Source organism: Rana temporaria, chromosome 3 (assembly GCF_905171775.1).
Source record: "Rana temporaria chromosome 3, aRanTem1.1, whole genome shotgun sequence".
NCBI classification, from domain to species: domain Eukaryota; kingdom Metazoa; phylum Chordata; class Amphibia; order Anura; family Ranidae; genus Rana; species Rana temporaria.
The window spans coordinates 332,101,070-332,123,485 of NC_053491.1; the positions used below are offsets into that span (position 1 = coordinate 332,101,070).

Below are 22,416 nucleotides of genomic sequence, written 5' to 3' on the forward strand. Positions count from 1 at the left end.
GCCGTGAGCTGTCTGCACTGTATATCACCCCCGATCGCCCCCCCCCCTCCCTGTCAGCGGGACGGCCCCCCCCTGAAATCTAACAGCGGATGGCCGGTGAGTGCCGTGGATGGGTGAGAGCTAGCAGGCCAGGCTGTGGGCAGCTGGGTGGGCTGGTGAGGGAGCGAGTGACATAGTGTGCGGGCGAGTGACAGCTAAAAGTGCGGGCGGCTCCGCTGACGGGTGTCAGGTGAGAGAGCTTGTGGGCTGGGTGGATTGGCTTGGTGAGTGTCTATGCCTGAGCGAGTGCTGGCCAATCAGCGAGCTGTTAAGCGGGAGGGAGCAGAGAGATTACATCATCTCTCACTGCCCGCCCAGCAGCCCCCTTCCTCTCTGTGTAGGCACCGCGGGAATTTAGAGAGTTTAAATAATTTCTCTGCTGCCTGACATTGCCGACAACCCTGGTCCTGACTCTGGGACACAGCAAGGGACAATTGGAGCAGGCAAGTGACAATCCGGACCGCAACATGTGACAGGCGATGTGGCAAGTGACAATCCACAATGTGTGACAGGCGCTGTGGCAAGTGACAATCCACAACATGTGACAGCAGGCAACGTGGCAAGTGACAATCATCAACATGTGACAGGCGATGTGGCAAGTGACAATCCACAACATGTGACAGGCAACGTGGAAAGTGACAATCCACAACATGTGACAGGCGATGTGGCAAGTGACAATCCACAACATGCGACAGGCAACGTGGCAAGTGATAAACATGTGACAGGCGATGTGGCAAGTGACAATCCACAACATGTGACAGGCAACGTGGCAAGTGATAAACATGTGACAGGCGATGTGGCAAGTGACAATCCACAATGTGCGACAGGCGCTGTGGCAAGTGACAATCCACAACATGTGACAGCAGGCAACGTGGCAAGTGAAAATCCACAACATGTGACAGCAGGCAACGTGGCAAGTGACAATCCACAACATGTGACAGGCGACGTGGCAAGTGACAATCCACAACATGTGACAGGCGACGTGGCAAGTGACAATCCACAACATGTGACAGCAGGCAACGTGGCAAGTGACAATCCACAACATGTGACAGGCGACGTGGCAAGTGACAATCCACAACATGTGACAGCAGGCAACGTGGCAAGTGACAATCCACAACATGTGACAGCAGGCAACGTGGCAAGTGACAATCCACAACATGTGGCAAGTGACAATCCACAACATGTGACAGGCAACGTGGCAAGTGATAAGCATGTGGCAGGCGACGTGGCAAGTGACAATCCACAACGCGTGGCAGGCGATGGTGGCAAGTGACACACTCGGGTCTCCAACTGTTTCTGCATTATGGTGAGTTGAACCATTTAATTTTGTATAACTATGTAATAATAGAAATAGGTCCAGTGATGCAGGATGCTGTGCAATGTAAAGGGGTCCAGTGATCCAGGGTGCTGTGTAATGTAAAGGGGTCCAGAGGTGCAGTTGTGGAGACGGGGTACACAGTAGGACAAAGAGATATTAAAAGATGCAGGGGGCACAGTGGGGTGTTTTTAAATTTCAACGTGGGGGGGTAGCTTTTAACCCCCGCTAGCGGTCGATGAAAGGGTAAAATGCGACTGTGTATCGCCGCTGCTGAAGCGCCCCCCCCCCTGAAAAAGTTTCAGCGGACGCCCATGAGTCTGTGCCACCATAAATTGTCGCCACTGTGCCCATCAAACGCAGCCACTGTGCCAATCACACGCAGCCACTGTGCCAATCACACGCAGCCACTGTGCCAATCACACGCAGCCACTGTGCCATCACATGCAGCCACTGTTTAATCAATTGTTATTGATTAAACAGTGGCTGCCTGTCCCCAGCCTCTGTCCCCCTCCTGTGTCATGTCCCCAGCCTCTGTCCCCCTCCTGTGTCATGTCCCCAGCCTCTGTCCCCCTCCTGTGCCATGTCCCCAGCCTCTGTCCCCCTCCTGTGCCATGTCCCCAGCCTCTGTCCCCCTCCTGTGTCATGTCCCCAGCCTCTGTCCCCCTCCTGTGCCATGTCCCCAGCCTCTGTCCCCCTCCTGTGTCATGTCCCCAGCCTCTGTCCCCCTCCTGTGTCATGTCCCCAGCCTCTGTCCCCCTCCTGTGCCATGTCCCCAGCCTCTGTCCCCCTCCTGTGCCATGTCCCCAGCCTCTGTCCCCCTCCTGTGTGCCATGTCTATAACAAGTACTCGTACCAGTTGTCCAACAATGATATTTACTGCTTTTTATAAAGAAATACAATTGATTTTATGCAGTATTTAGTTTAGCCTTTTGGCCCGGCCCTCCAAAATATTTTTAGTTTCTCATGTGGCCCCATCGAAAAAATAATTGCCCACCCCTGAGATAGATAGAAGAAGCCAGGTCATATTCTATTGTATTTGATTACATTCTATTAAATTCCATTCTGTTCTTTACTATTCTTTGATTTTCATTCTATTTTATTATTTTATATTCTATTTTATTGTATTTTTTTTTAGAAATCGATTTATATTTTTTAGATTTTGATTCAAATTTGCTTTCAATTTTCATTCGAATTTGTTTTCGAATCGAATTGTTTTCGAATTCGATTCGAATAGAATTTGTTTTCGAAATTCGAGTCAAATAGAATTTTTGTTTTCGTCCGTGGGTTTTCGATTCGAAAACGTTAGTTCGGATTCAGTTAAATTCGTTCTATTACAATTCGGGAATTCGTATGCATCCGAATGTCCGAATAAAGAAAAATTTGTCCGAATTTCGATTCGGAACGAAACGAAATGCACATGCCTAAACACTATCCAGAAGGGTTGGGAATCCTGAATACAGAGAGGATTTGTAAGGTTTGAGCTAGAGCATCACTCTGTTTTGAATCCAGCCGGAACAATACTATTCCTAAACTGAGCCATCATGGCTGTTTCTACATATTTAAACATTTGAATAAAAGCTTTTTACAAAAGTGTAATATACAGCACATTTTTTTAAAGAATATTTTAAAGACACTATCGGTGGCGGCAGGTGCTAGTTTTTTTTGACTGGTGCCCCCGTCGCTCGGTCGATGGGTAAACAAACCCTCCAGTCACTCGCCCATTCGCCAACTAGTCCCACACTTACCCCATCCAGGTTGCGCGCAGCTTTGCCGGCTTCCCCCTGTGTCTCCTCCCCAGAGGCTTCCCCCCTACTTCTGCTCCTGGCCAATACAGTCGTTTCTCCTCTTAGCCAATCGGGTCTTAAGACCTGCTTTCTGATTGGCTATGAGGAAAAGCAGGAAGAAAATAGCGAATATTCGCTATTATCACACAACCTGGTGGGTGCACTGCACCCCGAGACCACTTTTTATGAAGCCAATTAGAACCTCAGGCTCTAATTATTATGTGTTTAAAAAAAAAAAACATGAAACTTGAAATCCATGCATCCAGTGCCCTGCATCTAGCTTAGCCCCTGCGCCCCAAATGGAGTGGCTGCCACTGGATGCTTTATGTAATTTTCCGAATCCAGCCGTTTTGTTTGGCAAGATTGAGAGATAATCCCTTTTCTATAGGCCCTGCATATGATCCAAGACCAATTGTTCTTGGGAACATTTAATTTCCTAGGTTTGCAATCCTGTCTCAGTAGTTAATGTTTCTTCAGTGATCTGCCAGCATCGCTGTCTGAACCCCATCCACATGTAAAAACATACTGCTGAGCCTGAAGCCCAGTATGATTGTGCATATGATCTCCCTTGGACATCTAAGGATACCTTTTAAAGTGGCTGTAAACCCACTTACAAAAAAAACCTGCAAGACCAAGGCATAATGAGCTAGTATGCATAGCATACTAGCTCATTATGAATTGCTTACCTTAGATCAAAGCCCCTGCAGCGGTCCTCGTACATCGCTCCAGCCGGCGGCATTACTTCCGGGTATCCTGGGCTCAGGCGCTGTGTTTGGCCGGAGCCACTATGACGTCACTCCCGCGTATGCGCACGGAGCCGCCGGTTGCTTCAGTCTGCATGTGCAGATGATGTCGGCACATGCAGATACAGGGGATATCCGGAGTAGCTACAGGTAAGCCTTATTATAGGCTTACCTGTAGTAAAAAGTGGTTGTATGTCTAGTCAAACTTGTTTTCTTAGTTTTGAATAGAGAATGGAAGGAATAGCACCCCTGTCAATGTTTTACTGCTAACTGAGGCTCTGTTACAGAGATTTAGTCTCACTTTTTGTACTACTGTCAACTTTTTACCAGACAGGAAGTAAAATTGTCCAATAGAAACATACAGTATAATTTAAATTCTTTTCATATACATAAAATACTTTTCTTTAGTAGAGTAAGGGAAGGTTGTGTCCCTTTTACAGCTAGTTCCTCACTTGGTCTGATGGAACTGTTGTCAGCAGAACAGGAAGTGAGGGTAAATCTCCCTAATAGTGCCTTTGATGGCAGTAAAAACATGGCAGTTCAAATCCTTCTCCACTTTTTTTTCAAAACGAGTTAAAAGGTTTTGGTGTAAAATACATTTTATATAATGAAAGTTAACAGAAAATGATAAAGGCATTCTTTTATTAAAGTGGAACTAAAGCCTCCTATTGTTTTCAGCCAAGGAACCTGTCGTCTTAGCCTCTGTTTGAGAGGCTAAGACACCAGTCATTTGATGGTTTGACAGTTTGGTTGAGAGCACAACCAATGTGACAGTTACATTCCCAGCACCTGCCTAGAATGAAACTTAAAGGGGTTGTAAAGGTTCACTTTTTATTGTCTAGATAGGTTCCTTTAAGCTAGTGCATTGTTGGTTCACTTACATTTTCCTTCGATTTCCCTTCTAAATGTTTTTTTTCTTTGTCTGAATTTCTCACTTCCTGTTTCTCCTCAGTAAGCTTGCCCCCATCATCCAAGCTGTTCTGGCTGGGGGTTATTCCGCGTACACATGACCGTTTTTCATGACGAGAAAAATGCCATTTTTTAAAGTGTGTAGGCTCCAGAGCATTTTTCGCGACAAGAAAAATGGCCATTAAAGATTTAGAACCTGCTCAATTTTTTCTCGTCGTTTTTCACGTCGTCGCTTTTCTCGTCGTGAAAAGCGGCCGTGTGTAGGCTTTAACGATGGGGAAAAAAACGCGCATGTTTAGAAGCAAGTTATGAGAAGGGAAATTTGCATAATCAGCCCAAAGGGTGGCACCATTCGAATGGAACTTCCCCCTTTATAGTGCCGTCATACGTGTTGTACAGGGAGATGACCAAGAACCCAATGGTCACTCTGACAGAGCTCCAGTGTTTCTCTGTGGAGAGAAGAGAACCTTCCACAAGAACAACCACCTATGCAGCACTCCAAAAATCAGGGTATGGTAGAATGGCCAGACGGAAGCTACTTCTCAGTAAAAGGTACAGCCCGCCTGGAGTTTGTCAAAAGGCATCTGAAGGACTCTCAGATCCTGAGAAACAAAATTCTCTTTGGCCTGAATGGCAAGCGTCATGTCTGGAGGAATTTAGGTACCACTCATCACCTGGCCAATGCTATCCCTACAGTGAAATATGGTGGTGACAGCATCATGCTGTGGAGATGTTTTTCAGCAGCAGGAACTGGGAGACTAGTCAGGATCGAGGGGAAGATGAATGCAGCAATTTACAGAGATGTCCTTGATGAAAATTTGCTCCAGAGCACTCTGGACCTCAGCCTGGGGCGAAGGTTCATCTTCCAACAGGACAACAACTCTAAGCACACAGCCAAAATAACAAGGGAGTGGCTACTGTACAACTCTGTAAATGTCCTTGATTGGCCTTGCCAGAGCCCAGACTTGAACCCGATTAAACATCTCTGGAGAGATCTGAAAATGGCTGTGCACCGATGCGCCCCATCCAACCTGATGGAACTTAAGAGGTCCTGCAAAGAAGAATGGGAGAAACTGCCCAAAAAATGGTTTGCCAAGCTTGTAGCATCATACTCAAAAATACTTGAGGCTGTAATAGGTGCCAAAGGGGCTTCAACAAAGTATTGAGCAAAGGCTGTAAATGATTATGCACATGTGATTTTTTTTATTTCCTTTTATTTTTATTAAATTTGCAAAGATTTAAAAAAAAAATCCTTCACGTTGTCATTATGGGGTATAGAGGAAAATACATTTAATCCATTTTGGAAGAAGTCTGTAACATAAGGATGAGCCGAACACCCCTGGTTCGGTTCGCACCAGAACTTGCGAACAGGCAAAAAATTTGTTCGAACACGTGAACACCGTTAAAGTCTATGGGACACGAACATGAAAAATCAAAAGTGCTAATTTTAAAGGCTCATATGCATGGTATTGTCTTAAGGTGTTTGGGGTACCTGGGTCGTGCCCCAGAGGACATGTATCAATCCAATTTTTTTTTTAAAAATGGCAGTTTTTTTTTGAGAAGTGTTTTTTAATAATGCTTAAAGTGAAACAATAAAAGTGAAATATTCCCTGAGCTGTGCTAATGTACAGGCATAATATAGACACACCCCCCCCCCCAGACACGAAATTTAAAGGAATATTTCACTTTTATTATTTCACTTTAAGCATTATTAAAATCTGTTTTAAAACTTTTTTTCGATACCCAGGTCCCCAAACATATTTTTTTTTATGACAATACCATGCCTTTAAAATTAGCACTTTTGATTTTTCATGTTATTCTGCCATAGGCTTTTAAACGGTGTTCTGCGGCTTTCGAATTTGCCACGAACACCGCAAATTGTTCGCTGTTAGGCAAACACCCGATGTTCGAGTGGAACTTGCGTAAAGTAAAGTGATGTGAATGCTTTCCAGATGCACTGTAAGAAAAGACAAGGAAGATAAAATGTAGACAATTTCAGCATTTCGGGGGGCATTAGTAAATTAAACATACATCCATTGCTACTATTGGCACTCCTCCTCGGACATAGAACACTTTCCAGGAGTATCTTTAGTAAGAAAGACTCATATAGGAAGCTGTTTTATTTGTTATCTAAGAGAAAAAAAAACACTCTTGCACATGAGTATAATGGCCCAGCTTGGGTGAAAAGCGATAGTCCACTTCACCAGGGGTATTGCTTCAGGCTTTTCTGATTTTATAAAACCGCGCATAAATTGCGCATGCCATATGTGTAAAAGTAAATGTGAAAAAAAGCTGCGAAAAAAATGTTATACAACATTAATATACATAAGAAAAGGGGAGGAGTCGCGCTATATACCAGGACTAAAAATGCTTATCCAATATAGTGAAATGGACACAATATAGGGTAAATATCCAAAGGCATACAGTGAGTGTCCAGGATATATACAAAAAATTGAAAAGTGAAAAAATAATAATATAGCACAGTCCAATAGAAGACAAAGGTAAGTATAGTCTGCCCAAAGTGAAGGGGGTCCACACATGGTGCAGTAGATGACGAAACAAGAGCCTCCACCACCATCAAACACTGACCCTTACCAGAGCCAAAGATCTCAAAGAGATCAAACACAGCAGAGATATAGAAATAACAGCCATCCTCCACATGGGATGTGATTGTAGCATTTGTCTGGTTAAATAAGTCAAGTCTTCACCCGTATCTCAAACAGTCACAGGGTAACAGCTTTTCTGATTTTATACCTTGAATACATTTACGTGGGATAATGCACTAGGCTGATGAGCCCCATTATTTTTTTTTTTTTTTAATTCCTGATTTATTATCCAAGCCTTGATGAAGGGGGATTTTCTGCCCCCCCCCCCCGAAATGCCATGGATGCTTTCTATCTTTCTGTTGTCTCAAATTTATCAGCAGTAAATAATTATGGACTCTCAATGATTATGGCTGGCTTTCTTTTGTTGATTTCCCTTTGGATATTGTATTTAGGCGGCCACGGCATCTTTGGTGGCATGAATATAATGGGTGGCGCAGATCATTTTCCATCAGCCTCCAGTTGATTTTTAAAATGACTTTTGTTGAACCAGGGATGAAAGGGTGGGTGGGAATTCGTTTGCTTGCAGGGCCCTGAATAGCTAGAGTCTTTGATAATTTTAGCAGAAAATGCAAGCCATCTATGGCCAGCATTTTAGCAGTACTTGCTCTTTGACTCTACAGGATAATCTGATTAGATATAATTTGACAGACAGCAGACACTACCACCTTTTCTGTTCACACATCTGAAGCTATCTGCCAAAATATTATTTTTCTGTCTTCAGCATTTGCCCTTTGATACTGCTATCTAGCTTCACACAGTCCAACATGGGTAAAGGATTTGTATTTTATTACTGTTGTGACCTGACCTTTATAAAAGCAAATGTGCAAAACTGAGCTTTTTCAAAAAAAACTATTTTTCAAAAAAAGCAGAGAAGAGAAAATAGAGCAGTTTATCATCTCGATCAAATGGATTTTTCCAGTGTAGGTTACAATGTCAAAACCAGTTTCTGATTAATTGTTATGGAGCTGTGTTACCTTTGTTGCAATCTTTACAAGAAAAGCATTGGTGGCTTTCATACATAAAAGTGACCAAGACCTTCACTACAAAGGGTACCTGTAGACGCTCAGACATGTATACCATTTTATACATATTAGAGCCAGTTCACACAGGGGCGACCTGGGATCCGACTTGAAGTTGCCCCAAGTCGCCCCAAGTCGTGTGGTTGAGAAAATCAATGGAAGTGAATGGAGCCATCTTAATACACACTACTGAAGTCGCTCCGACTTCAGAAAAGGTTCCTGTACTACTTCAATCCTACTTGTAGGCAACTTGTACCCATTGATTTCAATGGAAGTCTCCTCAGAAGTCTGATCACTGTCTTAACTGAAGCAACAATACAGGAAGATAACATACATTTCTCAGGCAAACCCCTCCCTCCCCCTCCCTCCCACAAAACTGATTGTTGTTTGATTGGCCACTGGAAAGCCTCCTGTCCAGGAGGCGACTTGAAGTTGCCTTGTACTGTCCTGGAGGCAACTTGAAAGTTGCCTGATGATTCATACTCAAGTCGTGTCCAAGTTGCCTCCCAAAGTCGTGCTGGAAGTCGTGTTGCCCATGTGTGAACCGGCTCTTAGGTGCCTACACTGTTGAACTATAGAAGGCAAGGGCTACATAAAATTAGGGCATTATCTCATAAAAGTGTCAAATTTGGGAGCTGCATAGCTTGTTTCAACAAAGACCCCTCTCCCTTCTCCTAATGTGTTGTGTACCTATGATTGATTTTTATTTGCCCCCATTCAGTATGCCAACTTTTTTGGCTTAAATCACAACCACAGCACTACCTGCATGGGTTTCCTCCAGGCACTGCGGTTGCTTTCCACACTCCGACGACATGCTGGTGGGCTAATTGACTCCTGTCTAAATTGGCCCTAGTATGTGAATGTATGAATGAGAGCTAGAAACCTTAGATTGTAATCTCCTTGAAAGTTAGGGACGGATGTGAATGTTCAATATATGTAAAGTACTGCATGAATGAATGGTGTTATACAGTGCCTGAAATACAAATATTGGGCTACAGTCATTTCTCTAAAGGAAGTCTTGGCTATGCCTCCTGAAACAAGTTTATTTGTTAACAACTCTCTGATCTAAAGATGGAAAGCTCATGAAAATGTAAAGGGTCAGCACACCCAAAAGTAATGCTTTAGCTATGAGTAGATACTGGAGAATTAAATCACCATTTCGATTTTCGCTTGAGCTTTCACAGAAAAAATATTTATCAGAACAATCTTTCTTTCTTTTTGTAGCACTACAGCCGAAGGAGCTGCTGGTTAAATTTTGGGTTTGCACGTTTCTTCTTAAGCTTCGCTGTCAGGGTAGGAGAGTCCCTAGTGAATGCAATGTCCAGACCAATGTAAAACCTTCAACAGTTTGGTTTTTTTTTCACTGCAGGGTAACTTGAAGAAGATAAAGTAGAAGGGAGGAGAAGAGTAGGGGAAGGTTCAGGCACACTGTACAGAATGCTCAAAAATAGTAAATCGGTCTCCACTCTTAACTACTGAGTGGGTATTGCTCACCCGGATAGTCCCCTTTCACATGGCCTAGCAGCCGAGATGATGCACAAACTAATGTCCAGACAATCTCTGCCACAGACTGTCGTGGAATGAATTTGGTCTTTGCCACAGACCTTTTGGATGAACTTGGTCTCTGCCATAGACCTTTTGGATGAACTTGGATGCGTCCAGGAATCCTCTACCACAGGATTTTAAAGTCCCGAACCTCCAGCCGTGCAGTAGAAGAGCCTTTAAGCTGAACTGACGAACTGTAGGGCTTTCAATGTAGTGGATCCCTCCTTAATCAAGTCACCAGGCCTCACCCGAGACTCCAGCACTTTGATGGTCTCCTCCAGGGCGTATCTCCCCCGATCTCCTTCATTAGGACAGCTTGTGGACAGACAGCTTGGGATCCCCTTTTAGAATTGTAGACCCTAGCCAGCATAGCCGGGCCTACTCGACAGCGTAGTGAGAACCACAGAGTCCCCCACTGAGCGCACACGAAAAATACCTCGAAAGAGAACCAAAAGAGCAAGACTCTTAGTGATGGATCACTTGGCTCGGGCGTCGATGAAGAACGCAGCTAGCTGTAAGAATTGGTGTAAAGTCGGGTTCACACACACGCACCTCGCCCCAGGAAGGCCACGAGGTGAAGGGACCCGATAAATAGCGTCTGCCCCTTAAGTATCCCCCCCCCCAGCACGCACAGCGGGGTCACCACTCCCACTGCACTGCTGCTGAGAAGGGACACCCAACACACCATGGTACACCTGCGTTCCAACATAAGCCCAAGATGGTAACGCCACCTGCAGGCAACAAGGGAAAACTACCAGATAGTACAACAGCCACAACAGAGGCAAATTTGTATTAATCAGACAGGTCTGGGCCCAAGTATTGGCCCAGACATCCCTTAAATTTGAAATCGTGCCCCATAAATTTGGGGTGGGCACTACATTTCCATCATTGAGTCAGCTAGTTTGAAAGCCCTTTAAAGGCTAGGTCTAGATTTTGGACCATGTTTCATGTTATACTCATATTAAGGGTGTAACTTAGTATAGTCACATAAATGATTCAATAAAGCTCTTTTCCCTTATCCAAATAATGGCATGCTTCTTCTGGGTAAATCATATTTTTTATTTCTTTACTGGGATCGCTCCCAGTCCCATCTGCCACTACAGCAAAAGGACTGCACGCAGTCTCACCGGTAGTTCCTCTTCCTTCACCGCTTGTAGACCAGCTGCATCTCTCCAGTCCTAGTCTGTACCTCCATATGGACCTGAGGCTGGCACAAACATTGATAGAGTCCGTGTATTGTACCTGTGATGCATTAATTGTGGGTGGGTGCAATGCTCTGAAGGTTTCAGTGCACAAGTGGTCATAAGATTGCTTGCTTGATAAGATTGCTGCAGTATTTACATACATTTTTTTGCAAATGGTGGATTTAGCCTTTAGAATTTCATCCAGACCTGTTAACTGAATGTAACCCCAGATGTGTTAAACATGTTTCATTACAATATGTGCAATTTTTTCACTAACAGAAATTAATTTGTAAGAAAAACATTTGATTCTACCCTTTTTGAAGTTTTGTCATTACTACAATGGTAATTAAACATCGATTTGACTTCACTAACCATTTGGAAATTGAACCAATGTTCCAAAAAACAAACATTTTGTGATCAAAATTCTGCTGTTGTATATGCCTGCTTAACTTGCCAAGGTAATAGGACTGTTTGAGATACAACTGCACAAGACACAGAGCAGTACTAGATTTATGACAGGATCACCAGGTATTTAACATATAACCATATAACAGAGTACAAGGTATAATTATTAGACCAAAAGAGAGTAAATAAGAGAAGATTAATGCGAGGATTTACAATGCTATGTAATGTTAATAAAGTGAATTTCTGACTTTTGCCATATTTATTGAATTTATAGTACCACACTGAATATGATATTCTCAAAGTCAGCTAAAATTAGAATTTTGGATATTTAGAATTTTGGATATTGCCAATGTATCATAAAGGAAGACCAATACTGCAGTTTTATACATGTACAGAAATGTGTATGCTTTTATGTATAGGTTAATTTTACTTGTTTGGCATGGTATTAAACAAATCTATTTACATTTTCGTTTTCTGCGAACTTTACTGTAATGTATTCTATTTCAGGGGCTTTTCTTATTCCATACTTCATCATGTTGGCTATCTGTGGAATTCCCCTCTTCTTTATGGAGCTGTCTCTGGGTCAGTTTTCTAGCCTGGGGCCCTTAGCAGTATGGAAAATAAGTCCACTCTTTAAAGGTGAGTCATACGCTGAGATGATATACTATGGATAAGGGATTATGTGTGTGCAGCGACCACATTTAAAGGAACACTAAAGGCAAAAATGATTTAAAAAATAAAAAAATAACAAACATATTATACTTACCTCCACTGTAGAGTGTCCCCGAATCCTGTCTTCTGGGGTCCCTCGGCGGCTGTCTCGGCTCCTCCTCGCAAAAGCTTTCCACCTTCATGCGAGCAAGCTCGCATGGTGAAAGCTTTTGCGGGCGCGCTTCTGTGATAAAACGGCGGGCATAGCCGCCGACTGTATCACTCGGCCCCACCCCCGGCGTGCCGCGTCATCAGATGTGATTGACAGCAGCGCCAGCCAATGGCTGCGCTGCTATCAATCTGTCCAGCCTAGCCAATCAACGGCCAGGCTGGGAACCGAAGAAGATCACAAGGATGCGCGCGGGACTTTCGAGGGGTGAGCTAAGTAAAACGGGTGTTCGGATGGGGGGGGGCGGTACAGTCGGATATTTTTTCACCTTAATGCATAGGATGCATTAAGGTGGAAAAACATTTACCTTTACAACCCCTTTAAGAGGAACTAGACTTGCCTCCATACCAGAAATATGACTTTAGTGAGCTCACTTGTGGGTGCTGACATCATCTACCAGTCTTCTTCTGGGTTTGGAATATTCAGCCATCTTTGGTGAGCCAAGCCAGGATGATGCAAGTCTCATGCATGGGCATGGGAGTTTAATCATCCTGGCACCGCAGTGTGCCAAGAATGTACACTGGGCTAGGCATGCACAACCTATGCTGGCCATACACTATACGAAAAATCGTCCGAAATTCAGTCATTTAGACAGTTTGTTCGTTTTTCAACCAGTTAATGGGCACAAATCCGTAATCGGTTGGGACGAAGGTCAAGTTTGAAACGATAAATTTAAAGGTTAATGTGTTTCCACAGAATCCACTTGTCAGGCTCTAGTAGACTTCAACAAAACTGTGGCTGTGTGCACACAGATGTGTGCTTGTAGATTAAGTCCCAAAAAGGGCAAAACGTGTTTAGAGAGCTCTAAACCCAAAAAAAGACAGGGGACTGGTATTCTTAGGACAGCAGTATCAATCCCTGACTTTCTCTCAGTACAGTTTTTCCTTGACAGGCAGATTAGATGTATTACTTTGACAATGGTTTCCCTACTTATACAAAACAATCAGTTTACACATAAAGCATTATCTCTATTATAGCAAAAAAAAAAAAATGATACAAATCAGTCCCGTTGTAACATAATGATTACAGATCAGAATAGCTTTGTTCTACTGCATTTACTGTAATTCCGCCATGTCTTTCTTCTGTAGGTGTTGGGATGGGCATGCTTCTTATTGTGGCCCTAGTAGCCATCTACTACAACATGATAATTGCCTATGTGTTATTCTACCTCTTCGCCTCTCTGACCACCAGCTTACCCTGGAAGCATTGTGGCAACTGGTGGAACACTGAGCTCTGCCTGGACCACCATGTGATTCGGGCCAGCAACTCTGCACTACCAATAAACATCAGCAGCACTGTTAGCCCCAGCGAGGAGTACTGGAGGTGAGTGTTGGGGACCTACCCTGTCTTGTCTTGCCTGTATGGCTATCAAGGACATAAATTACAGTGTATCTAAGCCTACAAAACAAAATATGTAAGATATATCACTTTACCAGTCCTTAGAAGTGGTGGCTGAATTTGTTTTAATTTTTCAAACTAAGAACGTTATCAGTAAGTACAGAAATTACCTGTGTGAACTGAAAAGAAAGTACAGAGGTTTTTTTTGTAAACTACTAGTCCCATGACTCCACCATGGCAAAGGCAGACATGTTTGCAGCCCAGCCTGTGTGACAACCCTGGCTGCCCTTATAGATACAGTGGAGTGAGTGAGCATAACCACAAAAGGACAGGATTTTCATTATCTGCAGGCTGAACAGGTGAAAATAAAATCCTTTATAGTGTATAAATCCTGAAACTTATGGTGATACGTTATAATGTGATGGGCTGTTTGTAGTCCTTGGAGACTGCTCACCAGCCACTGCGGAGTTCTGCTGGGCCCTCAGAGGAATTTACTGACGTTTTGAAAGTGCCACACCAGCTTTTATAGTTTTTTGACAGAATTTATTTTGCACCAGTTAATGCATTACCAGGGTTCGGTACTCCCCCTTCATCAGAGCTAAAAAACAGATCAGGCAGTTGTCTGGATTGTAAAAACTAGGAGAAAATAAAGGAAAACGGGCTAAAAAAATGTACTAATACTTTCAGCCACCATATCTAAGGACTGGTAAGCTGCAAGTTCTGTTTTTTGGTTTAGACACGTTTTAACTAATCAAGAGATAATTTTTAACTTGGGTTAAAGGGAAATACCTAAATTTACAAATTACAATCAATAATATCTGATTATCCATTTTATATTGTGATTCCTTTGGTCAATGCTTCCACTGAAGTCGCTACGTTCTTCACATCCAAGGGAGTTCTGGAATTGGGGATCCGGGACAGATTCGATGGAACCTGTGTCTATGTCTTCTCCTAGCCTGGACCATTGTCTTTCTATGCATTCTAAAGGGAGTCAAGTCTTCTGGCAAGGTACATATCATCCAAGTAGTAGAACATTTTTTCAAGCATTTTTATTTAAATGTGGTATCTGTATAGGGTGTTAGTTTTTTCTTCACAAAAATTATTAATGCAGCTTTGTAATTATTATTACATCAAGAAATGTATTTGTTTAAATGAAAACAGTCTAGGTGTCTGAATTTGACCCAGCCACTTGCAGCCTACTGAACCAAAAGGGAAGGTGTGCTAGCAAGGAGCATGCTCATAGGACAAAACAGCAGGCTGACAGAGATAAGTTCATTAGTCCACCCCGTCTCTGAGCAGAATGGAGGGTGGCAAAGTAAGGATAAGTATTTACTGCTGGGTGTTAAAGCAAACCTGTTGTTTTGCCCTGAAAGTGAGCTTAGTTTCAGGGTCGTTTAATAGCGACATGTCTGCAGGGAATTGACTCTTTACGCCTAGGCCACTATACATAAATGTCCACACCCTTACGTCCTCCTGCTCACATACCTTGTGCTCTCCTTTTATTATAATAGTAATAACAGAGGCTATCATTCATGAAGCCTTTGTTTACTTTTGTGATCACTGTAAATGTTCCCTGTATCATGTGATCACTGTGACCAATCACAACGATAACAGTAGTACACAATGTATGCGGCCAGAAATGATTGTCAGTCAGAAATGATTGCTTATACAGTCATCATGACAATAAGCAATCACATTGTAAAAAAAAACTGATCACCCCCTCTAGGAGCAGTATAGTGTCACTATGGTAACACTGCACTACTCTGCTAATACAGTATGTAAATATATATATATATATATATATATATATATATATATATATATATATATATATATATATATATATATATATATATATATATATATTTTTTTTTACATACTGTCTTTAGAGTAAGTGCAGCATCAGTATGGATACATTGTACTGTCGTGGCGGTGATCATGTACAATGGCTGGCTGCTCAGATATCACTGTCAGTGCTGCCAGCCTTTGCCTCTAATTTCCGCCACAGCAGTACAATGTCACCAGACCAGTGCTGCCACTGGCAGTCACAGTGCCCCTGATCACTCCCACACCAGTCACAGTGCCCCTGATCACTCCCACACCAGTCACAGTGCCCCTGATCACTCCCACACCAGTCACAGTGCCCCTGATCACCCCTGCACCAGTCACAGTGTCCCTGATCACCACCACACCAGTTCCAATGTCCTTGGTCACCACTACACCAGTCTCGGCATCCCTGATCACCTCCACACTAGTTAGTGTCACCATAAGGACTCGTTTACATGTGCGATGCTCTCTGAAGAGCCAACCATGTTCAGATGGCTTATAAGAGAGCATTTGACATTTGGTGTCGCAAAGCATCACAGCTGAAGCATTTGTAACCCCCCAACCCCCCCGAGCAGCTAAAGGGGGTTGCGGTTCAGGGGCAATAAAATTGCACCCCGACTGCACCTTACCACCCCACCTCATGTGTGAATGAGCTCTAGTCACAGTGTTTCTGATCACCACCACACCAGTCACAGTGTTGCCAGACTAGTGTAGCTAGAATCGGTGTTCCTGATTGCCACCACACCAGACCAGTGCAGCCAACAATGGTTTTCCTGATTACTGCTACACCAGTCCCAGAGTCACCATACCAGTGGATGCTTTTCTTTATCACTGCCACACCAGTCAGTGTCACCAAACCAGTGTAATCAGCAACAGCACCCCTGCTTGCTGCCACACTAGTCCCCAGTGTCACCAGACCAGTGTAAGCCAGCAACAGTGTTCCAGATGATTGTGGCACAAGTCGCACTGATTTGAATTATTTTTACCAAAAGAATGTAACACAATACATTTTAAATTAAATTTATAAAAGACAATTTTTTTTTTCAAAGTGCGCTTTCATGTGGCTTTGAGGGCAATATTGAATATTTGGCTTCCGTTCATCTGGCAGTCTGAATAGCAAATTCTACAATTAATAAATAGCGGTAAATCGTGGGACACCTGTGCGATCCTTGTCACTTTCAATGGCACCCCGATCGCAGCGTGAGTTCTTGTACTACTTTTGGGTGACAGGCATCCCACGATTCTGTTTGTGCCATGATCGGGGTTCCATTGGAATTGACGAGGATTGCACAGGCATGCTGCTATTTGCTGCTATTTCGAATCGTGGGCAAAATCGATGCAAATTACTGTATCTCCAGAGCTTAGTGAGTGACTTAAAATGGCAATCCTCCCACTAAGACATATAACCAAGTTTGAATTGTTATGTTTTTGAAGTGACTTTTTCTGGATTAAGACCTGATTCACACTTATGCAGGTTGCAGTTTGCATATTGCATGTGCATTTTGCGTTTTTCAATACATGTTTTTCATCCATGGAAGTCTATGGCACCAAAAACCAGAAAAAAGTCCCTGGCCCTTTCTTTGAAATGCACAGCTGTGAACTACATTCATAGGAAATCATGTTGCATGGACTGCAGTGTGTTTTTGCAAAACTGAAAACATGCTAAAAAATGCATAGGTGTGAGTTTTTTTTTTTTGTGTGTTTTTTGTAGGGATTCCTTTAGATATGAAGGATACCTGGTCCCCCACTGCTCACCATGGTTCCATCCAGCTTCCTCTATGTCACCTATGTGTGATCTAGGGGCTAGTAGACGAAACCACACTATGCCAAGGGCGACTGGGCATCTCAAACTTGGAAGTGCTTTGGATGCACATTTTTTTCAGCCAACTTATCTCTTCAAAAAAGAGAAGATTGGTGTGTGGGCGAAGGGATATGTATTAGTCATTTTCCTAATCTAGCAACAGAATCTCTTTTTATGCACAGCGCCAAACGTTTTATGGCTACAAGTATCTATGTTTGGATATCAGTAGATCAAACTCATACAGTTAATACAAATATCTTTTACACCAGTAGTTTTATATAGAAAACAAAAAAAGCGTTGTTAATTTGCTCTAAAACTGACCCTTCTATGATATCCAGTACCTGGGTTATAATATTAAACTAACCGAACATAACTCTGTAGAGAGTTATAATATTAAATAAATATGTTTAATGTCTATAGTAGACACAATGAGTACACAAGTTGGACAATGAAAGTAAAGTTTCACTGCTTTCTTCAGAATACTGTATACTGTATTTTGCACCATATAAAATGTTAATGAGGTTTTGATGTGTGTATATATGTAGTTCATCTGTGAATGGGTTAAGTTAACATTTTTTTCTTTGTGCATTTAGGTAGTGTATTTCACAGCTACTTTCCCTTACGTAATACTCATCATGCTGCTAATTCGAGGTGTTACATTGGAAGGAGCCTGGATCGGGATTAAGTTCTACTTGACACCGCAGTTTGATCACCTACTGTCATCGAAGGTAAATGACTGCCAATTCCAGACTTGTTAATTTAGAAAGACAGTACAAAGAGTAAAGATGATGTACGGTAACTTGAATGATCAATCACGTTTCTGTAAACTGTAGTCAGTTAAGGTCTCTGATTAGCTGGATGCCATCGTACACATAGCCCACCTTCATTACTGCTATTTCAAAAGAATTAGTCCATTCACATCATTATTGTAGATCTTAAGAATAATATTGTAACCACTAACACTTTTCAACCAATCTCTATTCAGGACAAAGGGGGTTATTTTACGAAAGGCAAATCCACTTTGCACTACAAGTGCAAACTGCACTTGAAATTGCACTGAAAGTGCACTTGGAAGTTGCTGTAGATCCAAGGGAGACATGCAAGGGAAAAAAAAATGCATTTTAGCTTGCACATGATTGGATGATAAAATGAGCAGAGCTTCCCCTCATTTCAGATCTACCCCTCAGATTTACAGCGACTGCACTTCAAAGTGCACTAACAAGTGCACTTGCCGTGCAAAGTAGATTTGCCTTTCATAAATAACCCCCAGTGTGTCCTGATAGCTCATCCTTCCAGCAAATTATACTCACATATCCACATTCCCTTGCCACCTCCATACTGCTTTGAAAGTCTTGAATCCATAGCTGTAAGGGATTGAGGATTCCAGGTATGGGGTAGCATATGACCTCCTCCATGAACAGTGTGCAGTCTTGAGTGTCCAATCACATGGGGGTATTGACATCACCCACCCAGGTAAGCTCCATCCAACACAACTACTCAAATAGGACTTGGCGCCAGTTAGGAACAGAATGTGAAAACGTCCACAGCTGCTGGGGGAAAAAAAAACTTCGGAGATGAGTAAAAAACATACAATCCATAAGTAGATCCTCAATAAAAAGTGCTTAAGCCCCATACACACCATCAGATTTTCGTCTTCAGATTTACCAAAACCATATAATATGAGGTCAAACCTTAAGAGTTTCAATTTGTATGCAATCAGGCAGGCCCTTGTACTACATGGTTTTGGTAAATCTGAAGAAAAAAATCTGCAGATAATCTAATGGTGTGTATGGGGCTTTAGGGCTGATGGCGAACCTGAAACTGGCTCTTGAAGTGTCCATTGTCATTAGTGTGAATCCACCAAGAGTCATTCGTGAATCACAATACCGTTTATTAAATAGCTTAAAATATTAAGTCTTGCAACAGAACAATAAATCCATAGGCAAAATTCTTGAATATGAAGGCAACAATGAGATAAGAGAAAGTTCGATCCAACACAATCTCAGTTAGAGCAAAATGAATAGTTAGAGCCAAGTGAATGCCCTTTGCAGGCAGGGACCATGGGCCTCTTTTAGTAGTGTAGCAAAAAGAGAGGTCTCTGGTGCTAGCTGTCCTATTCTTGTGGCTACTGCTCCCAGTATCACCTCTTCAGGCACTGAATCCCTCCTAGGTACTTCTCCGCGGTCCTCCCAGACTGACTCTGTATCCATCCCAGACTGCTTGCACCCAGTCCCTTCTGGCATGCCTCTTAGTCCTCTGACTGCAACATTCACCAGCTCTCTTGGCTGTCTTGCTCCCTGGTGATTTGACTGACAGTGTTTTCTCTTTGCTCTCGTGCCTCCTAGTCAGGATCCCTGAGAAGGGTCCCTTCCTCACCCGAGCCCAGGCCTGAGTTCACCCCTCCCAGACTGGGGGGCTACTCTCTCTTGTCAAAGATTTTATTGGTTTTAACCATCTCCAAAATGCACATAACTGTAGCAGGTGGGCAACCAATCCGAACAATATCAAGAATCCGGGTAAACAAAGAAAAACCAAGATGGATGCTGGGTATGATGGGAAGCAGGCGCAAGAGGGAGAAAGCTCCACTGAACGGTAGTGCGGTTCTAGTATAGGAGATAGTGAAGCAGAACAAAAGACAGATGCATTTACCAAGGCATTAATAAAGTGCTGTCAAAGTCACTGGGGTAAGCAGTGTCTAACATATGGTTGCCATATTTTCTCATATTTGTGGATTTTATCATTTTCTATGGCTATCATTTTAGCATGGATAAGGGTCCTATTCATTCTGTGTTTAGCTTTCGGCCACAATCAGTCAGGAAATTCCATGCTTTGGCAGTAGTTTGTTTGGCAGCTGTGGTAAGCTGTAGAAGTAGTTGGAACTGACTGCAGGTCAGCTCAGCAGGTTTTAAGTTTAAGAGAGCCATTGTAGGACCTGGCTAAATGTTGGTTTCTAGGGCTTTAGAGACCATTGTGAAAATGCTCTAAACTCTTGGGATGTAGTGTGCCATGGTCTGAGCAGCCACAAAAACACATCGCTAAGTATGAGGGGATATATTTTGCAATCCTAGCCGGAACTAGGTACCATCGTGCTAGGACCTTAGTTTGTTCTATTGCTAAGACATTAGGTGAAGAAGATTTAGTAGTGGTCAAGATACCAGACCAATCTGCGATCTCAAGTGTGTGCCCCAAATCCTGTGCCCATTTATTGACATACGGTGATGGTTTATTATCTGGTTTGATTATTTGGTATGTAGAGAATCAATATGAATCCTCTAATGTGATGGTCACTCTTACATATTCGTTCAAATTGTGACATCTGGGTTAGTAAAGAGCCTGTTTTGAGGTATGGCATGCACAAGTTTTTGATTTGTAGGTAGCGGAACAGCTCCGATCTAGGGAGTCTGTAGGATTCTCAAAGTGTGGGTGAATAGAATTAGCTGAAGCAAGTTTGTGTGGTCTGAAAAGGTTGGCATGGGACCAAGCTTTAAATGAACCGGGAGATTCCCAGGCTGGGTAAAATGAGGGGTGTCTGAGTAAAGAGAGAATGGGGTTATGGAGTGATTAAAGGCTATGAGTGACTTTGAATCTGTCTCAGATAAACAATGGATGCTTTTTAATAGGATTGAGAATTGAAGCTCGGCCTGCAGAGTGAATCCATAGCATGTTGGCTACGGAGATGGGATCATGCTTGACTGCATGGTACTAGGGGAGATGCGCAAGTTGCGCTGCATAATAGTAGTTTGAGAAGTTTGGTAGCCCTAAACTGCCATTGAGTTTGAAGAGACAGAGACTGGACTTGGGAATATGAGGTTTGATAGTGCCCCAAACATAGGCCATTACTCTACGCTGCAAGAGGCACAACAAATAAGAGATGGGGATATTGACATTTTAATGACATTGATTCTACCCATCCATGAGAGGGGGAGAGAGGACCATTGAGTCATGAGTTTGGTAACTTGTTTTAGTAAGGGTGGAAAACTAGCTGTGAATTGGCAGTGAGATGTACCTTTAAGTAGGGGAGGGGATGTGATATCCAAGTAAAGGGTAATGATGACTAGTGTTGAGCAGAATATGCCATATTCGATTTCGCGATATATCTCGAATATATATTCGAATATTCGAGATATATTCGCTAAATTCGAATATTCGTGATATTTTATCGAAATTAAATGATTAAATGATTGCGATTTTTCGCTATTGCGAATGCGAAAATAATTGCGATTTTTTGATAACTGCGGTAGGAGCACTCTGATTGGCTCAGAATATTCGTGATATTTTATCGAAATATCGCAACATGCGAATGCGATATTTATTGCGCAATTTCGAGAAATGCTGGAGGAGCGCTCTGATTGGCTCAGAATATTCGTGATATTTTATCGAAATATCGCAACATGCGAATGCGATATTTATTGCGCAATTTCGACAAATGCTGTAGGAGCACTCTGATTGGCTCAGAATATTCGTGATATTTTACAATACAAAATAATTGCGAATATTCGGCAAATGCGGAAGGAGCACTCTGATTGGCTCAGAATATTCTTGATATTTTACAATACAAAATAATTGTGAATATTCGGCAAATGCAGAAGGAGCACTCTGATTGGCTCAGAATATTCTTGATATTTTACAATACAAAATAATTGCGAATATTCGGCAAATGCGGAAGGAGCACTCTGATTGGCTCAGAATATTCGTGATATTTTACAATACAAAATAAAAAGTGTTTTGCATTGGTGGTGATTCTTTACTCTATCCATCTGTCACAGCCATTTGTCAATCAAACACCTTGAAGATTGAACACGTTCATGCTGCATGCTTTGGACTTTTTTTCACTTCACATATCAAAGACATTTTTATGAAAGATTATTTTTCTATTATTGGGACTATATTTCTTTATATATTTGTTTCACTGTGTATTTCACAAGTTATTTGCGCTTGCTTATTTTATCATTTGCCCACATGTCTTGTCACTAGACATATTTTTTATTCTTGTAGAGCGACTCCATTTTCTGTCTTGT

The 22,416-nt window shown here is 42.5% G+C and overlaps 1 protein-coding gene across 1 annotated transcript in view; it reads left to right on the forward strand.

The window, feature by feature from the left end:
* The window catches only part of SLC6A7 (solute carrier family 6 member 7), a 170,532-nt gene that overhangs the window by 62,110 nt on the left and 86,006 nt on the right, over positions 1–22,416 (forward strand). Inside the window, exons 4-7 of the mRNA XM_040345015.1 lie at positions 12,060–12,191; positions 13,521–13,755; positions 14,640–14,778; positions 17,992–18,126. Of these exons, the coding sequence (XP_040200949.1) occupies positions 12,060–12,191; positions 13,521–13,755; positions 14,640–14,778; positions 17,992–18,126 (641 nt within the window). The remainder of the gene's footprint in view (positions 1–12,059; positions 12,192–13,520; positions 13,756–14,639; positions 14,779–17,991; positions 18,127–22,416) is intronic.